This window comes from Helicoverpa zea, chromosome 31 (genome assembly GCF_022581195.2).
Source record: "Helicoverpa zea isolate HzStark_Cry1AcR chromosome 31, ilHelZeax1.1, whole genome shotgun sequence".
Lineage (NCBI taxonomy): Eukaryota > Metazoa > Arthropoda > Insecta > Lepidoptera > Noctuidae > Helicoverpa > Helicoverpa zea.
In genome coordinates, this window is record NC_061482.1 from 1956725 (window position 1) to 1979477 (window position 22753).

Consider the following 22753-nt stretch of genomic DNA (forward strand, 5'->3'; position numbering starts at 1 on the left):
TGTATTTGGAATGCGAATTCAGAAGAATTTAGTGATAGAAACTTACGAAGATGCGCTTGGGAAGACATAGCATCTGTTATGTATGAAGATTGGGGGGTTCAAATACTGAGCTCTTTTATGTGTAGAATAGTCAGCCGCTCAGCGTACGCATCTAGTGTGAACCTACACGAGCCTATTCTTTTGTTCACACATGTAGCGCATCGTACGCTATAGCTTATTGTCGGCTTGGTGAGTACGGGTACTGCAGATTGAGTCGACGTTCACACTGGGGCAGACAGTGAGTATACTCACAGTCAGCGGCGGACAATACGTTTGGTGTGAACAATCCCTAAGTTTCTCCAGAATGCTTCTACAAACAATTCAATAAAAACATTCCCACAGTCGTGTAAAAACTACAAAGTAAATTCACGCAGACACCAACCCCATCCGACGCCGACGTTGCAGTAGTAACACGGAGAATGAAATATCTAGCGGAGATATCATACAGCAAAATCACTTAAGAAAGTAGGGCACCAAAATGTGGGCGATGAGGAACTTTACTAGCTCGCCCTTACACGCCTCCTATGGAACCGCCCATTACATATTTTCAAAATAAAATCACCAAACAATAAAGACCGATAATGACAGATTTTTTTTTTTAATTTGAACCAGTACATGCAGTTAGTTCTAGCACCTGATCACGCCTCTCTTGCGTTACTTGACCTACAAGAAGCCGCCAGACCTACCATCCTTATGGCATCTCCACTGTATTTCCTTCCTCCGTGGGTAGTAACAACTATATATATACGTAGGTACATATATTGTCTGTCCGTTTGTCTGTTAATAGAACAATACAGCACGGTCACTCCCAGTGCAGAACATTCATTTCAATGACACTCGATTAACAGCCGGGAATAGAGAGTCGACCCGATTGTAGCTAGGGCCTTTTACTTCACTTTCTTTTTACCCAACTGCCAAAAGAAAAAGAGGCATGTTTTAACGTGTAATTTGTGTTTATGTGTATGTCTTTCTATCTTCTTTATCATCTGCCTAGCCTTTGCCCAACTATCTTGGGTCGGCTTCCAGTGTAATCGTAAGCAGCTGAGTACCAGTGCTTTAACGAGGAACGACTGCCTAAACCCAATACCTCTAAGGTAAGACAGGTCGTTAGACTTACTGGATTCTGGAGAGTTTGGTTCTTTACCCACGCGGCCACCACGACTATGAATTCAAATTCCAAATACCTATTTATAATAAGAATCCGATATTATCTTCCATCTACCGGAATAAAAATGCAGATTTACATCGAGATATTCAACGGAAAATGCCAACTTTCCATTAGTTCTACAAGCGAATCTTTTGAAAAATGAGAATAAAATATCTTCGAATCAAACCTATCAAATGCAAGTGAAACTTTCTCTCGTGCCGATTTATTTTTCAGCAAGTTATTCCCTAGCAGTAAGTTACATGCATTTTCGAAGTTTCGCAATCGGCAACCGGTATTCATAGGTGTTCCTAAGTTGGTACGTATTCATAGTCATACCTTTTAGGAAAGTACCTGGTTGTAAAAGTTTTGAATTGATAGAAGAATTTTATGCTGTTAAACCTTGTAAGTACTTACTGAAGTTAAGGTGAGTATTTTGAAAGTATTAATTGAAATACGACAGTTGAAGTTTAATGCAATAATTATTTTATAATTATTAAAAAAAAAACTTGGAAATAATATCATGTTTCAATAATGATTCTTTGTCCTTTTAAAAACACTATGAGCTAAAACGTAAAACATTATTGAAATAAACAATGAAACAATTATCGAAATGCGGTTAATTTTCACTAACCACATAATTAGTAATGTCCGTTACTGTAAAATGACTAACATTGTGTTATATCGAAACTAATTAAAATGCCAATTAATTGTACACAATGAAACACCTATGTTAGCGTCACAAATTAAACCACAAATTATTTACATGAATACCTTTTTACGATTCACAAAAACATCATATGGAAATACAAATCGCACATTTTCCCGCTTTATGTAATGAAAAACTGAAATCGAATCGTGGGAAAAAGAATTATTGTTACTAAATACCACCAGACTATGTTAAAGTCAAAATCAAAGGTTTTTATTCCATATAGACCTATTACAGATTCTTAAGAAGCGTCAATAGCTGGTTGCACGGTTCCAAGGAGTGGGTCTTATGGAGAAAAACCGGCAAGAAACTCCATAGACACCATTTTCTTTTGTTATGTAATCTCAATACCATAGAAAAGTGAAGAAACATTTTGTTAAAACTCTCATATCTGTGTATCTAGAATATTTATAATTTCTATGTATAACCTAATTATAAACCTGAAAACACAAGCCTCCACTAAAACAGACATAATTTAAACTTTACACTTAAGAACCGTGAACTTTCAACAAGAAATTGTTTTATAAATAACATGTAAATTTGTCCAAAGCGATACGCGAGTAAAAACATTTCGTATCTATCTTTGCATGTGAAGGACACAAAAGGCCTGCGATACGTATCTTCTGTCAAATAGCCTTTCTCGCTATCGTGGGCATTGTTCTCTTGTCAGATTTCAAGACCACGAACACGCTATCTTTGTTGATATAATATATTTTTATTACTATTCTATATTATATAAATTAGTTTGAAAATGGCTGAAATAAAAAGTTGTACTGGTCTAGTGGCTGAAGAAGAAGTGGCTTGAGGAAGCCTGGACTATAAAGTCTGAAAGCACCAACCCGCATAGAGCAAGCGTGGTGATTAATGCTCAATCCTTTTCCGTGTGAGAGGAGGCCGCAGCCCAGCAGTGGGACGATAGAAAGATACAGTTACTATTCTGTACTACAGAGGGAGATGAGTTATTTAATATATTGTAGTCACTATTAAGAAGCTCGTGGATAATTAGCCTCGTGGGTCAATCGATCTTGCATGAGCAACGTTTGGAGCGGTCGGTCTGTGAATTGATCCATCTCTTAGCGAGTTCCTACCTGTTTCGAAAAGCGCACTGGAGTCTATATTACTACATTTTATCTGGACGCATTTTACCCATAAAACTCGGTTATAATAACCACCATTACGTAATCGGCTTTTCGAATGGTATGTAAAAGTTAGTAAAATTTCAAAAATACACAATGGATTTTAACAAAATATTTCAGAGATAAAAGGGATAAGCCTGCAGCGGCTTTTAAAGTAAAAATCAGAAGTACCATTAAATATATTTTTGGAAATTCTAAAATTGGGAATTCGTGGTGCTTAAAAAATATGTCCATCTTATATTTTTCTATCTGAAAACTTTTTCATAGTATTTAAAATTTTGCTTGAACAAAGGATTAGTAAGGATAGTGCGGTCGTAAATAATAATATATACTTTAGACCTTAAGAGCTTTCGCACACTGAAGGTTTGTTCGGTCAACGGATTTGGTCCAGTTTTGATACCCAATGCACTAGCAGTAGCTTCAAAATAAGCTATAGTTCGGCCATTCAGAGAATGCGTTCCTGACACGTCGCGATTGAACTGACGACGTAACTTTGCAATGGCGTTGCAGTTACGATAAAAATATTTTTGCTGGTTGTTTACCGTTTTAACAATTGAGGAGCATTAAAACAACATTATTATATCAATAATCAATGAATGTTATTACGTCGTCAGTTCAATCGCGACGTGTCAGGAACGCATTCTCTGAATGGCCGAACTATAGTGCACTTCATTAATGATGAATGGTATTACGCACATAACAAAAATCAGGTATGTATTTAGACGGTATCAGTACGACTGAAAACTTTGATTGAATTGAGGATTTTCTTTAAAAAAATATTTTTTCAAACATCGGACCAATGTGATAAACTGCAGATTTGCCAAATGGTTAGCAAAATATTTATATTTTTTAAGAAAATCTTGATAATTAAAGTTTTCAATAGTTCTAATACTGGCTAAAAACCTGAAATAAAATAATGAGCCCAAACAAACTATAGGACGACTAAAAGTTTGCAATGTGTTCTTATGCTTTCTATGTATAGTATAGGGTTGCGAATATCGGATGCTGGTCCAATGTACTTGTGGGCGGAACGTCGCTTGAATATGTAAAGGCTTACATTATTTATAGGGAGGATTTCCGCCATTGTCAATACAGAAGCAAAAGAATAAATTGAGGTTTTACTGTATATATTTTTAATTAAAATTCATGTATCTTTGTTGTTATAATCAAATGTTCTTACAATTTATAATGATGTATCATGAAGTTATAGCTATAAGAATTATATCTATTATGTTGGACAAAAAGATCAACCACGGCAGATATCTAGGTAAAAGTATTTGAAATGACTTGAAAACATTTTTAGAAAATCTTCAATACAAAGTGGATTTTAATTTCATATTGTAATTTTTAAATTCATTTGTTGAAGCTTTCGCATTTATTATTTAGTCAATTTGTTAATTATTTTTTTAATGAATTTCACTTAAAATAAAAAATCTTCAAAGATTTTTCTTCCTCTGGAAATTTTGTGTCTGACAGACCCTGTCCGTAATTTTTTAAACCATCATAGACCTGCCCCAAATTAATTTTTACCTTTAACTAATAATGCAATTATTTTAAGCGCAAAAGAAAAAAAAAGAATACACTTCACTTTATTTACACGGACAAAAAAGAAAAACAGAATACATATACTTACAAAGTTTTCTTTGACGTAAAAAATACACCTAGTATATTTTCTGCTACAGGAACCTGAAAGCTAAGCTTCGCGGGGAATGTTGATAACACATTAAACTTCTTTAAAGGTACCTTTTAGCAGTCCTGAAAGCTCCCCAGGCATTTTAGACTTACCCAGTAAATAATTCCTTTAGAGTACGCGTACATTTCAAACTTTTAGTCCGCCGATAGTTGCTTTGGGCTCGTAAATCAGTAGGAAGATGATACGAAATACACACGTAACAACGATCAGGTATTTGCACGGAATAGAACTGACTAAAACCTTTGATTGAATTCACGACTTTTCAAAAATATTTTTTTCCTACCACCGGCCCATCGTCCTACTATTTAGACTGCAATGTGCATGTAGGCTTAAAGAAAATCTTGATTCCAATCAAAGTTTTCATTCAGTCTGATACCAGTTAAATAGGTACCTGATCATTGTAATATTCGTACCACCATTCGTCTTCATACTGATTTACGAGCCCAAACAAACTATCGGCCGACTAAAAGTCTGCAGTCTGTTTTTAAAGTAATCTAGGTACAGATGAAGTAGACTCAAGTTTGCGGAATTTACACTAAGATAATAGTTGAGACGCCTTTGGTTAGCTCGACTTCAGATTATGTTATCTGACTTAGAAAAGTGAATTTACAGCGGAGTAAGTAAATAATGCAGTGCTTAGCGCGGTTTAATTTATTCGAGAACACGTTTTTATGTAGTTAAGGGAAATATTTTGTTTAGGTCTTTTTTAGGGTTCCGTACCCAAAGGGTAAAACGGGACCCTATTGTTTTCGCTCCTCTGTCCGTCCGTCCGTCCGTCCGTCCGTCTGTCACCAGGCTGTATCTCATGAACCGTAATAGTTAGAGAGTTGAAATTTTCACAGATAATATATTTCTGTTGCCGCTATAACAACAAATACTGAAAACTAGAATTAAATGAATATTTTGGGGGGCTCCCATACAACAAACGTATTTTTTTTGCTAATTTTTGCTCGATATCCATAAATATATATATAATATTAGTTTGGATGGTACGGAACCCTACGTGCGCGAGTCCGACTCGCACTTGGCCGGTTTTTTGTTTAGTTATTCGGTTAGGTTAAAGTTCTGTGTTTATTTAAAAAGCATTTCTTGCAGTATCTTATTATTTTTTTCAATAATAATGGCATGCTGGTAATCAAACTATGGCAGACACATTTTGAAAAAAATGTCAGATTCATGATTTTCCACTTATCAAAAAGAGAAGGTACCTGCTTCTTCGTCCTACAAGCACAAGCATTGAGAATCCAGATTCGCTGTCCTAAAATTAAAATCTTAATATTAACTAAAAATTCACGCACGCAGTTCAAACAAAACTCATTTCACGAGAACGACCCGCGTGACAATGACAAAACATGGAAGGATTTGTGAATTTCAAATCCTGACAAATATCCACTACGTCAAAGGAAATTTAATATCTAGGAAAGCTGAACTCCAGATCAAAGCTTCACTATAGTTAATACACATTGTTCCCAGTTCCTAAATAGCACTTCAGAACATTTCAATTGCAGTCAAAAACTCATTTTAGGTAATACCACTGCAACTCTTTTGTTTTAGAACTATTAAAATTTTCGTATATTTGTAGTCTAACTACTACAAGCTGTGTTTGATATATCCTCTATTTACTAGTATTACGGCCTTTCCCTATATTCTACCTACGTGTGGTTATGCTTGCTATAGATACATCATTTCCTGAGCCTTTTCCCAACTATGTTGGGGTCGGCTTCCAGTCTAACCAGATGCAGCTGAGTACCAGTACTTTACAAGAAGCGATGGCCCTATCTGACCTGACAGCTGGGACCAACGTGCCATCCGAAACACAGTCATTGGCTTACTTGAAATACGAATTCGACATTACTTACGTTACAGCCTTTTTATCGTCCCACTGCTGGGCACAGGCCTCCTCTCACACGCAGAAGGATTGAGCGTTAATCACTAGGCTTGCTCAATGCGGGTTGTACTATTACTTGGCTACGCTTGCTTATACGGGGCTAATGTCAAAATTCTATCTGTTGTATAAGCAAACCCATAGATAGATTGAATATTGAGAGGGGTCGTTACTGGATCTTATAATTGATTCTGTTTGGTATCTTGTTTATGCTATTTGAACAAGAGTTTGTATGCTATTGCGAACGTAGAGGCTGACTTAAGCCAGTGATTTGAAGGTAATTTGCCTTCTAAGTGGTTCTAGTTGTAAGTCACCTCAATCTTAGTTCTGAAATTATGCTCTTTGGGCACCATAGATGGGGGGCGATTATAGTATTTGAGTTGTCCCTTTTTTTGTGTCAGTCCCATGGGAACTACTGCAAATACTGGGATAAAATATAGCCTATATTACTCGGAAACAACGTAGATTACTAACATTGAAAGAATTTTTAAAATCGATTGATTTGTTTTTGAGTTATCCATTACGAACGATCAACCGAAAAGCATATATTTAGATTACAGAATAATAACATATGGGCTACTTTTTGCTCAGGTGCGGGAAGAGTGTCCTCGGGTCGCGGTTGACACCACGTAGTATTTCCATTATGAGTAACCAGCTTAAGTTTTAAATTAACTTCGCTTAATAGCTTATTGAGTGCTGGTTTTTGTTCAGTACGTTGGTTTCTGTCGCCATTGGAAATACCACGAAATAATTACCACAACATGTATGCAATTTTCTACCATATTGTTTTGCTTTTTTACAGGTAAACTACTCTTCGCATCGAAAGAGAGTCGTTACTTCAAGAAGAAGATATGAGTAAGTCATACTTTTTTTCACTTTATGTTTAAGTTCACGGTCGACATAAAAGTCAGTTTTCTCAAAACAACTGATCATGATCATCTCCCGAGCCTTTGCCCAACTATGTTGGGGTCGGCTTACAGTCTAACCGGATTCAGCTGAGTACCAGCGCTTTACAAGGAGCTAGTACCACCAAAACAACTTTACTGTTTGCTATAAATCACGTTCAATTTTCTAGAAAAGAATCGTTTTAAGAAAACCGGACGTCGACTGAACCAAGCTCTTGGGCCTAGTTAGTAGCATTTGTATTTTGTTTCTGTCTAACTTTAATAATTAATTTGTTACACCATAAGAGCCCTGCCTCATTAGGACGGCAATGGCGACGTCGCCGGCTACGTATCCAAGCAGTTAGTATTGAAATGTATGGAACCTAACTCACTTGGCGACGGTTTGGCAACGTCGCCAAATTGGAGGCGTGGCCACGAGCTACAGTTCCCTACGTGGCTTCTGGCTACTCTGGCAGCTTGGCGACGATGCCACGGTTGCCACTATATTGTACGCGGTAAAGTGCACCTCCCTCACTCAGTCGCCACTGTGGTCGCCAGACAGCGTGCAATTTCTTCAACGACGACGTAAACAATTGACTGTCGAGACGCCATGGCCACTCGACTTGGCGACATTTGGATGCCAGAAGTAGCCAGACCTGTGCCGCTGGCGATGTCGCCATGGCGTCCTAGTGAGCCAGAGCTCTAAGAGCCCTGCCTCATTAGGACGCCAATAGCGACGTCGCCGGCTACGTATCCAAGCAGTTAGTATTGAAATGTATGGAACCTAACTCACTTGGCAACGTCGCCAAATTGGAGGCGTGGCCACGAGCTACAGTTCCCTACGTGGCTTCTGGCTACTCTGGCAGCTTGGCGACGATGCCACGGTTGCCACTATATTGTACGCGGTAAGGTGCACCTCCCTCACTCAGTCGCCAGTGTGGTCGCCAGACAGCGTGCAATTTCTTCAGCGACGACGTAAACAATTGACTGTCGAGACGCCATGGCCACTCGACTTGGCGACATTTGGATGCCAGAAGTAGCCAGACCTGTGCCGCTGGCGACGTCGCCATGGCGTCCTAGTGAGGCAGAGCTCTAAGTGTCGCGATTCTACAGTCATCCTGAGAGACAATCTTCTAACACCATAACTCATCATACTTCCATACAAAACTGACGTGAAATATTTCTCGAAATTACTGGTTGAGAACAATTAAAAAAATATATATTTTAGAATGAGTTTATCTTCATTTGAAGAGTTTTTGAGTTTTTCGTCACCTTGTATGATGAATACAGGAATGCGCTAAACGAATGAGATCGGACGTTCTTGCGATGCATTCGTTCGAGTTCGTGGATATTTGCGATGCGATGCAAGTTCACAGTTTTGTGTCGGAGCCATTAAATACCAGCAATATTTAATCCATGTCTAAATAGACAAGATTACACCATAAAACAGTAACAAAGTCCACCATTTAACCAGGTCCTAACTGATCCCAGAACACTTAAACCACGAAGGTCGTGCACCGCCACTATTGTCATAGCTCACCTCACAAACGTGATTAATCCCCGTTTACAAGTACTAATGATAATACAGAATACGTGAGTGAATATAATTTACAATATCACATTTTACTGAACATTCTTTGTAGAAGGATTAAACAATGCAAGTATTAAATATTATTTTTAACGAGGTATTTTATGAAATAGTTTGCGTTTTAATTCTTTGTTGAAGATTATGTTGTTTGTTAAAGGTCTTAGTAAGGGTTTCTATAAGCAATCTATCTATTTGTTGTACGATAAGAGATTGCTTGAGATAAGTTATATGGAGCTAATGCCAACATTGAATCTAAGATTGATCGGTTATAGAAATTCATTGTTAATAGGTACTTAAGCAGAAGTATGGTTATGCGTACATTACAACCATTTGGAATCCGAATAGTGTTAGACTGACAGCAAATTGGATTCACGATAACTTACAAAATAGCAACCAAACATCAGGCTGACAACAAGTTATTCAGCAGTCCACGGTTCTAAAATTATTACCAATATTTTGAAAAGCACATCACTGATCGATTTTTTGGGTCCTGAAAGTTAAAGAAAACTTTACTTCTAACTCAAGGTGTAACTGTTGCGGTTCGAACTTCATGTTTGTTAACAAACTGAAAAGTAGCTGGAAATAAATCGAATGCAATTAAGGATAAGCCGGAGTTGGTACATATTAAAATGTTACCAGCATTTAGAAAAAGTCTATGCAGATGACAAGTCTACTGTAGACTACTGACCTCTACAACACCACCTTGATCGATCTTCTATAAAAGGAACAGAAAAATCAACAAACAGCCATAATTATAGGTATATAAAAATTGTGTAAAGTATAATTATATAATGTAGGTCAGTGAGAATATACCTATAATGGGCGGCTGCTAACATAAGCAACATCAATAATTCATAAGAAAATGAAGGTTACTGTCATTTCCTTGCTTTTTTAGAACGTTCTTCTGCATATATTTTTTTAAATTTATCGTTGTGTAAGGTAAAAAAGATATAATGTTATAATGCCAGGGATATCTGCTTCCTCAGATGAGATTGACAAAATATCCTATAACTTTAAAACGGTAAAGCGGATTTAAATGAAACGCATCTAGAAATCGCTGAGGTAAATCAGCTTTTGACTAAATATAAACACATCCGAATCGGTGCATCCGTTTTATTGCTACATTGTTACAAACAGACACATTGCTGTCAAACTTATGACATCCATTTTTTGGATTCGTTCCATTTTTTTGGAATCGATTTTTAAAAATACTGTTTAGTGCACATCAAATCTAACTTTAACATATTGTAGTCTTCAGAAAGGAAATTGACTATCTACAATATTCTTAGTGTTCAAAATCTAACATTTTATACCTAAAAACTTTGTCAAGATTGCATCGTAAACTGGCTCTTCAAAATACCAAGCCACAATTTGTGGTAGCTACGTAAGACGGTATCTCGAGTTTGCAGTGGCTTTAAATTAAATTTATATCAAAGAAAATGTAATATGTTTATTGAAGGTACGGCGGTGTCTCTTCCAGGCTTAAAGCTGTATAAAAATAACTTAACTCCGCGCTTTAGTAGAAAAACCTGGTTAAGCGCGAGTTGCAGTAGCGAAGGGTTCTGTACCATTATCTATAAAACTACTCCCATTATTTGGGAGCCACATAAAATATTAGTTTCATTCTAATTTAAATTTATTCGAATTTGACTACAGCGGCGGTAATATTCTGTAAACAATAACTGTCTCTCTTACCATGGTTTATGAAGACAGACTTTCCTGTCCTGTCACAGAGTGACTGCGAAGACTTATTAATAGGGCCCGTTTTACTCTTTGAGTACGGAACCCTAAAAGGCAGGTATTAGACTCGGGAGTCTCGCGTCTTCCCAAAGCGATGCGAGCATAACTTCGAAACTAAATCGTTGACTGATTTTAATGAAAAACTGGAAGCAAGAGATATTTAATATTTGCTGGTAGTTTATGCTCCTGTTTTGAGTTTGCTTCATTTCTACTAAATATTGTTTAAAGTCGTGGTGGCCTAGTGGGCAAAGAACCAACCTCTCGAGTATGAGGGCGCGGGTTCGATTCCAGGTCAGGCAAGTACCAATGCAACTTTTCTAAGTTTGTATGTACTTTCTAAGTATATCTTAGACACCAATGACTGTGTTTCGGATGGCACGTTAAACTGTAGGTCCCGGCTGTCATTGAACATCCTTGGCAGTCGTTACGGGTAGTCAGAAGCCAGTAAGTCTGACACCAGTCTAACCAAGGGGTATCGGGTTGCCCGGGTAACTGGGTTGAGGAGGTCAGATAGGCAGTCGCTTCTTGTAAAGCACTGGTACTCAGCTAAATCCGGTTAGACTGGAAGCCGACCCCAACATAGTTTGGGAAAAGGCTCGGAGGATGATGATTGTTTAAAGTCTGATTTATTACAAACTGAATGTCAGGTCATGCATACATTACATTAATAAAGACTGTGCTCAGAAATCAGGGTAAATCATTGTTCCTTGAAGATACAATATAGGTAGTGTACCTATGACTAGATTTTTTCCACGTCCCTAGGAATTCTATTACTGCACCTAGGCAAAAAGTAGCTTATATCCGTTCTCAAATTTTAGACTATCTATGAAGATTTCTTAAAATACGTTACGTAGTTTTGGCGTCAAATCGCTGATAGACAGATAATAATTTTCGAATGTAGAATAATATTAGTAAGGATTAATTGTTACGATTACACAAATAATTCCTATATACTGATTAAAATTACCTGTAGGTACTTATTTGAATTAGTTATAACTGAAATAATGATTACTTATTACAGTTAATGGGAATTGAATTCGACGTAACGGTAATTATTTCACGTTTTCATCATCGGCTTATATTTAGATTTCTGTTTTAATTACACGCAGTTTAAATTTTGTTGATCCGTTTGTTCATTTCGGTTATGATACTTATTAAGTTTCATTTATCCGCCTAGCGAATTCTCATTAGTTTTGACCTTTGTTCAAAATTTTTGGTTACATCGTGCATTTTCTGTTATTCATTGAGATTTAACCAACCTTTTCATTTAAATATATAAATCTGATATACATAGAATTTGTTTGAACGTGTTAAGTGTGAAAAATTCAGAAAAATAAAATGCCTTTATTTATACACAGGCCGATAGATACTTATATACTTAAAACTCGTTGATATATAGAAACTTTAATGTACGTTATCTAGTACCACTTCTTATGTGCGCTCGAGTAGCACTTGTCCACTATAATATTTCAATGTTAGCTAGCTACACTAGCTAACATTGAAATATTAATAGCAAAGCTACACAAGCCCCGGCTAACATATTATCTAGACTATATTTTGTCCCAGTACGGGACAAACAAACAAGCAAAAAAACATTCTTCTTTATCAATTAGCATAAAAGTATAGATTAACATCAAACAGGTGATATCATATCATAATATATTCATGATAATAGGTACTTTACTTCGACGGTGGGAAATTGTACCTACCATGTAATTGCATACTATTGGTACAATGGTACAATGCTTTGGCATAACGTCAGCAGCTGTTATTCATGAATAATAAATAAATGGGCAAACAAACAAACACCTACTGCCCTTTGTGGACAACAAAGGTCTTTGCAATGTTAGTTAACTAGTTGTGTACCGCGGATTCTACCATTTGTATGCCAGAAAGGCCAAACATGATTGCTAGCTGTGAACATTATTGTAAGATTTAGCATGCCTGTGTATGTTACGTATTCATGTTTACACATTAATAAATCTGTGAATTTCATTCTATTATATTCTAATAGAGAATTAGAATGAGAATTAGAATACCCACACGCTGAAAACTTTCTTTAGTATGATGATAAATGGTATGGATCCGACTAAAAACTTTGATTGGAATCAAGATATTCTTTTAAAAAATATGTTTGCTAAACATCTCTTTCGAAGATTCTAATTATAATGCTTAAATATTATAGAACTGTTATTTGGCCTTTTTGTACTTTATATCTATAATGTACTTTATACTAATGTATATTGTATATTTATATAAATTCCTGTTTTTATTCAAACATACTTCAGATGACTCTTTTCACAAGATTAATCTTAAGATTCTTAAACTCTGTGATTTTAAGTCACAAACACATACGCGTTCGACACCTTACTTACACGATGAAAATATTAAATTACTAAAAAGTTTCATACAGCGCAGCCATTACTTTCTAACAACGTTACCTTTCTTATAACAAATTAAAAACTGTCACAACTTGGCCGTCCGAACGTTTTATTAAAGAACTTGCTGATAATAGAATATTGCCGTTCAAACGAGCTCGCCTGTATGTAATATAAACTGTAAAACTGCTGTGTCATTGTTGAAGAAAATACGTCAATTTTGTGTAAAGTTGACTATAGAATAAAATATTAAGGACTAGCATTTACCTGCGGCTAAATAATACATCGTTGCATCGAGCAATCTTTATGATACGCTCAATCCTTTGCCGTGTGAGAGGAGGCCTGTGCCCAGCAGTGGGCGATAATAAGCCTGATGATAATATTTCATTTACCATCATCTTCCGAGCTTTTTCCCAACTATGTTGGATATTTCCAAAGAAAATCAAAAGCTTTTACTCTTCATGCCAATTGTGCTCTTTGAGTCTTGTGATTTCATGTATTATTAATTTTCTTGGTGTACAATCTATCTATCTCCTGACCCGATCCAAACGTAAATCTTAGACAGTCTAAAGCCTGAAAAAAAACATACTATTTCCTACTGTTATCCGGTTGTTAGGATGCGGGTGAAACCGCAGGATCAGCTAGTTTAAGTATAAGGGGTTCCGTAACAAGCCTATCTGTAGTGTCTGTTCGATTCCGTGGTTTTGTGGTATTGTCATTTGGAACGTCTCAAGAATTTCCTTATACCTAATGATTCAAATGTTGAGTACAAATAATAGTTATCATAAAATCTTATAATCTACACTAATGTAATAAAGGGATTTTTTTGTTTTGTTTGCATCCTAAAAGCTCCGAACTAATTTGACAAATTGTTTCAGTTTTGGTATTCTATCCCCGTGTGACATAGACTATATTTTATCGGCGTACAGGACAAACAAACAAAAGTGTTTCCACTTTATAATATTATCCTGAAAGTATAGATATATCGGGTGTGTCGTTCATAATCACATTAAATGAAATGCGTTAATATACTGGTAAATATATGTCGATTAACAGAAATAAAAAAGAAATATACGTAAAAATAAAAAAATGATTTTTTCAAACAAAGTAAATAGAATAAAAATGTGCGAAAATTAGAACACCATATAAAAGTCAGTCATTACAAACAACTGAAATTCTCCCTTGAAAACTGACAGCTGTCAACTGAGCAAAACATTCAATATTCCTAACTTTATCTCTGCTTTACACATATGATGTTGTAAATTATAAAAACGAAATATGACTCCTGTGGTTAAACCACGGAATGGATTAGGTTATTTTTTTTTACAATTCGCCATAAAATATCATAAAGTATATGTGATAGGACTTAATGTGATTATGAACGACACACTCTGTATATCAATATTGAACAGGTAATATCATACCATTATAAATTCATTATAACACTATAGTACTTCGATTGTACGAGAAATAGCTTGTACAATATACATGATCTCGGTTATCAAGATAAGTAAAATATTCACGAACTGGTATGCTAAACCTACGCTTTATACCAACTAAGAGTACCCGTACACTGCAAACTAAATAGTCGGCCGACAGTCGACAGCAAAAATCTCTCTAAAGAAAAATAATATTACAAAGAAAATCTTGATTCCAATCAAAGTTTTCAGTCGGTCTGACAACGTCTAAATACCTGATCTTTGTAATGTGCGTACTACCATTCATCTTCATACTGGTTTATGAGCTCAACCAAACTATCGGCCGACCAAAAGTTTGCAATGTGCGGATACTCTTATCCCAACTAAGAGTAAATTGATGCTGTGTTGAAATAGCGGAATATGTTAAGCCTTTGCAAAATCTCGCAAAGACTGTAAAATATTGTTCTTTCAGCGCCGGTTTCAGTACATTTTAAAGTTTAAAGTGTCGCAAGCTTTACAGTAGTGACAAAATGGAAAATATGGTCGTAAAATAAATGTGTCATATTTTTAATTGAAATTCTGAGAACTGCATATTAATTTGTGCTTTTAATATTGTGAGCACTACATGTTGTTTTTTCACTAATTACCTGCGTCTCTGTCATATGAAGATAATTGGCTCTGTAGTTTCGGAAAGCTCAAACAAACAAACGATAAAATAAATAAATATTCCTCTTTATAATGTTTGTTCATATGACGTCATCATACTAGCAATGCGCCACTGTTGCCAAATACATTTTAAAGTCAAAAAACTACTGGATACAACGTGAAGTTACCTACATCTTTTCCCCTACGAAAGCAAAAATCACATATACATACTTGATCTAAATTCATGCCTCAATCCCTTTTGAACAAAATCAATAACGCCAAACGCCTTTCCTCGCGTAAATAGCTGATTCAATTTCACAACAGCGCAACACCTATTTTTCATCTGTAGTCCCGTACTTATAAAAACTTACCGTAACGAGAGCCTTGCAAGACTGGCATATAATGAAGTTACTGTCATCTTCCTAGCTTCAGGCATCCTTCGCGAGCTGAAAGTATGAAAAAAACGTTGGAAAAAATCTTGCCCTTTTTGTACCGCGTGTCAAATCAATTATTGATTGAATTATTGAGTAAAGTCTCATAAAATGTTCAGTCGTTCAAGTTGACAGTTTAGAATTTGAAATAGTAGTAAGTGGCGAAGTTTTTAGTGAAAATTTTTGAAGAAGCTCTCAACTAAAGTCGCGACTATTTTTCTTAAAAAAAACATGTAAGTAGAGATTTTTAATTTTATGACAGTAACTCAGTCGGAGGCTCACGCCAAACCTATGGAGTCAGGACTTAGATAAAACAGTGTAAATACATTGTGGTAATCCTTTGTTCCAAAGAACATTTCAATATTATTTTTTAACGTTTTAAACAATATTTCACTCAGCAATTGTCAATACATTTCAAATTCGATATAAAACCGAAATTGATTTGAATTGATTTATAATGACAGCCGTAACTCCGTACTCTCTGTACCGGGGATTAAATTCATTTGACATTTCATATTGACGTCGGTTTTACACACGAAATCAAAGAGAAAACATGATTTATTTATATACAACAATATTTCAACGAAAATGTGGTATTTTTATCATCGGCTTAGCCATTTCCCAGAAGGATTTTTATGCTCAAAAAGCCAGTAAGTACTTGACATGAAGTGACCTATCTGACCTTCGCAACTTAGCAACACGTTTTATTCAAATTCAACACAAATCGAATTTGATAGAACAAGAAAAATATCTTTAGTACATAAAACACGTACAAATTAGAATTCTGCTTAAAGAATTCAATTTGGCCCGAAGCGATGGCTGAGCCGCAAAATTTGGCTCTTTATCAATAATTTCGGAGTACGAACTCAAGTACCTACATCTAATTTTAGTCAGAATAATTTCATCTGCTATACAGTGCTTAGAACGTTCTCGAATTATCTCGATGGAATTCTGCTACGAAGCTACGTAGCTGCGTAGTAACTTCGTAGCTCGCAAAATACAGGTATGATTTAAGACGAAGATAATAATTTATTTGTAAAGCTGGTGCTTATACATAATAAAATACATTCATTAATACCTTCATGTTTTGCTAACATTGTACAAATACCATTACAATATTTTAATTAAAATGGATAGATACAATTAATCATCATCATCCTCCGAGCTTTTTTGCCAACTATGTTGGGGTCGAGTTCCAGTCTATCCGGATGTAGCTGAGTACCAGTGCTTTACAAGGAGCGACTGCCTATCTGACCTCCTCAACCCAGTTACCCGGGAAACCCGATACCCCTTGGTTAGACTGGTGTCAGACTTACTGGCTTCTGACTACCCGTAACGACTGCCAAGGATGTTCAATGACAGTCGGGACCTACAGTTTAACGTGCCATCCGAAACACAGTCATTGGTGTCTAAGATATACTTAGAAAGTACATACAAACTTAGAAACGTTGCATTGGTACTTGCCTGACCTGGAATCGAACTCGCGCCCTCATACCCGAGAGGTTGGTTGGTTGGTGGAGATACAATTAATAAATGAATAAAAAACAAAATGAATTACAGATGGATAAAATATCATAATACTAGGTGTCTATTAGAAAGTATGTCAAGCTATATTAGCACCTCTCAATTAAACATTTTTTCAGATGCACTTTAAAAAGTAATTAAACCCTTACCGTCTTACCACAAAAACTTTTAAACGTCAGTTTAAGACTTGTCTAAAAAAATGTCAAATTATGACGTTGACATATGGTTTATTTTGCAGCCAAAATTTTATTAGACAAGTGTAAAACAGGGTTTAAAGTTTTTGTAGTAAGGCCCTCAATGTTTTTGACAGAAACTAGATGAAGTATTTTGATGAAAAGTAATCAAATTTCCAGTTAATTAAAAGGCAATCCATATTAACAATAACCTAGTACCGCACCTACAAAGTTGGTTTTTAATATAAAGTGTATTAGATGTTCTAGTTTGCTTGAAAACGTGAAAAACTTGCAACTTAGAAATATGCAATTTTAATAATTACTTTTATTGGTTTATGATTAGGGAGATAACTTAGTTAAAAACCTAAGTTATCTACAGTTTTTAATGCAATGATTATGCATGAAGATATACTTAAGTTTATTTTTAGATATGCAACAAGCTGTTGGGATATTTTTGAAATTCTTTATTATAGTTACTCCTGCATTACGTTTCTATACGCCTTTCAAATATTTTTATTGACCTCAGAACTTCATGCACCGTTCTACATACATTTCGGTTCGAAATCACAAAATTTTCTCGTACCCTTCCAAAAAGGACTTTGAAATATTTTTTTAATTAAAAAATAATAATAATCATGATCTTCAAGTCGTATCTTACCTTTACCATACCGCAACTATGGTGTAACTAAACTATACTATTCATTTCAATGTTTATTTTAAAGAACACCTTCTAGCCTCCCAATTAATATTCAACCTTAAAACCCAGCATTACAGTTCATAATTTATTGCTTGAATAAATGCTTTTGCTCGTTTACCAAGAACTCCACTCGCCTTTTTTATTTCTCAGCGCTAGTGCATAATTAACCCAAAGGTGCATTTAACTGGCATCAAACAATAGCAGATTTTAATTATTATGTGGGTATTAAAATCCAGGTGGAAATGTGGTTAAGAACTGAAAAGTATAGTGTTTATTTTCAGAACACTTTTGCTTGCAAATATTTGCAATTTTGGAACACACTATTGCAATTTACACTTAATCATAAACTTTCCAAACTTGTTTCGTATCATTTAGTTGATTCCTGTTGATAAGTTTAGAGAGCCACACTGTACATTAAACTCTCAACCTATGGTCAGCCCGTATCAGACCAACCTAAAACTTTGACCACATTCACACATTCACGAATTCCTGCAAAATTAACTGTCAATCATCTATCAGACCAACTATCGACCAACAGTTAAATCTGCTGTGTGCTGTGTGTGTATGGGTTTCAAAAACCTATCCATCTTTTGTTATGATTTTCCCATTAGCCTTTTATAAGTAACGTCAAATTCCAATCCATAGTAACTATATCGGCAAATAGATAGGTTATAGCAATCCACCACAAGTCTGTAGGAAAACTTACAAAAGAAAACAATTTTTCAAAGGTTTCCAATACATTTTTTTAAAGACAAAAGCCAGTCATTATACTGACACTCGAAAGCCAGACAGACTTGATAAAACCAATTACAGATATGCAACTACAAAGGGACAGACAATATTTCTTTATATTAATGGCTACCTCTGCCTTTGTATGTGACAAGTTGACATATGAAATATGAAACCTAACAAAGTAAAAAATAATTAAACTGCTCGTTAAAGTCTGTTGATAGTATTATCATATAGATATATCATAGTTGTATTGATAGTAACGACCTCCATTTATTTCAATGGCATTTTATATTTTTGGTGAGATGACATGTGTTTCTTTTGTGTGGGCTTCTAACCGTCTTACCACAAAAACTTTTAAACGTCAGTTTATGCCTTGTCTAAAAAAATGTCAAATTATGACGTTGACATATGGTTCATTTTGCAGCCAAAATTTTATTAGACAAGTGTAAAACAGGGTTTAAAGTTTTTGTAGTAAGGCCCTAAATGTTTTGCTATATAAAGAAAAATCATAGATTTATTTATTTCATCACATAGACTCTCCCATAACGGGCCTGCTGGAAGAGATTTCTTTTGAAATAAGCTGTGCCTTTGTACATTTTTCTTCTATTTTTATTATTTTCTGTGTTTTGTGTGTAACTATATAAATCATAAATATTAGGTACTGAATTCTATAGATAGGTATGTGTTATTCTGTCTATCTGACCATGTGTCCAGCCTTCACGCCGAAATAAAAGCTTTTAGTTAATTTGAGTACGAAAATAGTCTAGAGCCTGAGAAAGGTCGAGGCTACATTTTATCTGGGTATGGTACCTCAAGACGTGAGTCCACATCAAGTAGGCTGTTCTGATAAAGGGATACAAATAATTATTAAAAAAAAAAAAATCAATAGATTGACAATTTTGAAACCGATGTTTTGTAAGCGCGCATTGAAACGTCAAAATTTCATTTCAATCGCCTACAAGCGGACAAATGATTTATTTATTGCAGCAAATATTACCATAAATGTAATTTAAATACTATTGTTATCGGCACAAAATGATCAAAGCAATAAAAATCAAACAAAAGCCCTGCTTCCTGTAAGCGACAAAAATACCATACAGATTTTTTCACAATACATTTTTCGTATGACTAAGTGGAAATATTTTGCGCGATTCAATTTATAGTTTCAGGCATGACAATATTGGTTTAGAGTATCCACAGACCGGAGACTAAATAGTTGGCCGACAGTTGACTCTACAGTTGTCAATTTTTTAATGAAAATCTTGATTCCAATCAAAGTTTTCAGTCAGTCTGATATAGCCAAAATACCTGATCTTTGTAATGTGCGTACATTCATACAACCATTCATCTTCATACTGATTTATGAGCCCAAACAAACTATCGGCCGACTAAAAGTTCGTAGTGTGTATGTAGTTTCAGGCATATAAAAGTATTGGTTTAGGCTTTGAATAGATAAAAATGGCGTTTAAGCGACGCGTGTTAGTAAAAGCCTATTTTTGGATACACTATAAAATGTTTTGGTGACTAAAGTGTTAGGAAAAAGGTTTTGTATGGGTTATATTATACAAGCTGTTGATTTGCATCCGTGCCATATTCAAGGAGGTAATTATGCTAATGATTCTCGACCCAAATCAATAAAAAAATTGGTACGTAATTTTTTTTCTTTAGTTTTTTTTCGGAATTCCGTAAATGTCATCTAGCCTTATTTAAACTTGACGCGTATGTTACTGGCGTTAAAACCGTGCTGCACCCTCACACAAACGCAAACACAAAGCATACGCAACGATCACTCATAAATTTCATTCATAAAATTGGATTACTTCGGAAATACCACGACATTACAATGACAAAAAAAGCAGTGCATATTAGTTATTTCCCATCTACTGTAATTCCAATCGATTATTTACGTATTGTATGTCCTCCTCCTGAACTATGGCACAAATGCAAAACAACACCTTGTATAGATTTAAAGCTACATATGAAATGACTAGGGTTTATTTCTATATAGAATACGAGTTACTGTTTTGTCTGTCATTTAACAATGATAGCTTACTTAATATTATAAATGCAAAAGTAACGGCTATGTATGTTCGGCTTTCACGCCAAAACTATCGAACAGAATAAAATGGAAATTAGTAGATAGTCTAGAGCTTAAAAAAGGACATAGACCACATTTTCTCCCGGTGCGGGATATAGTTCTATCGAGATGGGGATCATCTAGTAATATACAGGTATGACATCAAAAGTATTTTTCATCTAAGTAACACTTATGTACAAACTACAAACAGACTTCAATATTAAAAATAATAATGTAGTTTTGAAAACAATATCCCCAAACCCGAAGGTCCTTTAAGAACCATTAAATTTATTCGTACAATACTCGTTCTTATAAACTCTTCTTGTTTCTGCAGGTAATTGCCGAATGGTGAGGATTAATTTCCCGGGGGAAAGTTCCCGAAGATAAACAATTGAAAACATATTTTCCTTGAGAACCTAAAAACGGAATCATTCGGAGATAAGGAAAAGTAATTTTAACTGACCTGGTGTTTATTTTTGTTGAGTTTTTAGGCCACAGAATGATAAAATGTATAGATTGTTCGTACAAGATTAGCTACGCTTAGAACTTTGATATAGAACAGTACTGGGATTCTATAAAACTCGATCAACAACTCGCATTTCACTTCGATTCGTAATGTCATTTCATACTTTAGGGGAGGTAGGGGAGGGATGGGCACTTTTTCACAATTTATTGCATAAAAAATCAGATTTTTCAGATCTTTAAAACACTTAGAACTTTATTTAAACACTATTTTAAATATAATAGTCTCTAGATCAAGTTGGCAACGGTACCTGAAACAAGATTCTATAAAGGATTTTTCGCGCAGATTTATAACCTCACAAATTTTCACTGACGAAGAAAAGCCTCCCTACCATAGAGAGCATTGGACACTTTTGACTTAGTTTATGAAAAAAAAATCGGTAAAAAAACTTTTAAGTTAAACGGTTTTATCTTATGTGCACTGAAAACTAGAAAATAAAAAATAGTTACTTACCTGTCAACCTACGTAGATGGTCCCGGTCATATTAGACTAAAATAAAAACGTGGGGCCCATTAACTATTGCTGTAGTACTCTCTTCTAAAGGTATAATAGGTGTGGATTGCATCGACTTACTATAATTGTAACTGGAGATTTTGACAATCAATAATTAATAATAGAAAATACACATACCTTTCATTAGTTTTCTCTTTATAACGATCCGAAACCGCAACAAAATATTTAAGTACTTTTACGAGTGTTTGTTCTTGACAACTCACAGAAATGACAGATAGTCTATGGATGAACACCGTTACCAGTCGGTAACGTAAACTACCCAATTAAAAAAAAACAAAACTATGATCAGAAATCAGAATAAAAGGACCCCCCTTTTATTCTGATTTGATCATGTCTCCCAACTGCCCATCTCTCCCCTACCTCCCCTATAGATAGACAGATTTTGACAAATCTGTCAAAATCTCGACTTTGATTTAGTTCAACTTGTCAACACGCTCGATAGTGAAGCGCTAGTGTAGTTTGACAATGTCAATCACGAAACTTTAAGGTAGAATTCCGTGGGTCGCGATTGTCGCAGCCGCGCGCGACAAAAGTCAACCTATGAAAATGTATGGCACCGCTGCCGAGGGCTGCGACAGTCGCGCGCGGACGACGAATTTCGTGAGCCGCTCGCGGCCGTTCGCTTCTCAACATGGTCTAGCGCTTAATAACATCTATAGAATTTTAGTAAAACCAGAATTAAATTTTTGACAATGCCGCGAGCAGCTTACGAAATTCGTCGGCCGCGCGCGACTGTCACGGGCCTCGACAACGGTGCCATACATTTTCAAAGGTTGACTATTGTCGCGTCCACGGAATTCTACCTTTAGATCGAAGTCGAAGTG

At 35.5% G+C, this 22753-nt stretch overlaps 1 protein-coding gene across 2 annotated transcripts in view; it reads left to right on the forward strand.

The window, feature by feature from the left end:
• LOC124644852 (probable cationic amino acid transporter) overlaps positions 1 to 22753 on the forward strand; it is a 199589-nt gene that overhangs the window by 18285 nt on the left and 158551 nt on the right. For both annotated transcript variants that reach the window (XM_047184462.1, XM_047184463.1), the window contains exon 2: positions 7409 to 7461. In XM_047184462.1, coding sequence (XP_047040418.1) covers positions 7458 to 7461 — 4 coding nt within the window. In that variant the 5' untranslated portion in view covers positions 7409 to 7457. The remainder of the gene's footprint in view (positions 1 to 7408; positions 7462 to 22753) is intronic.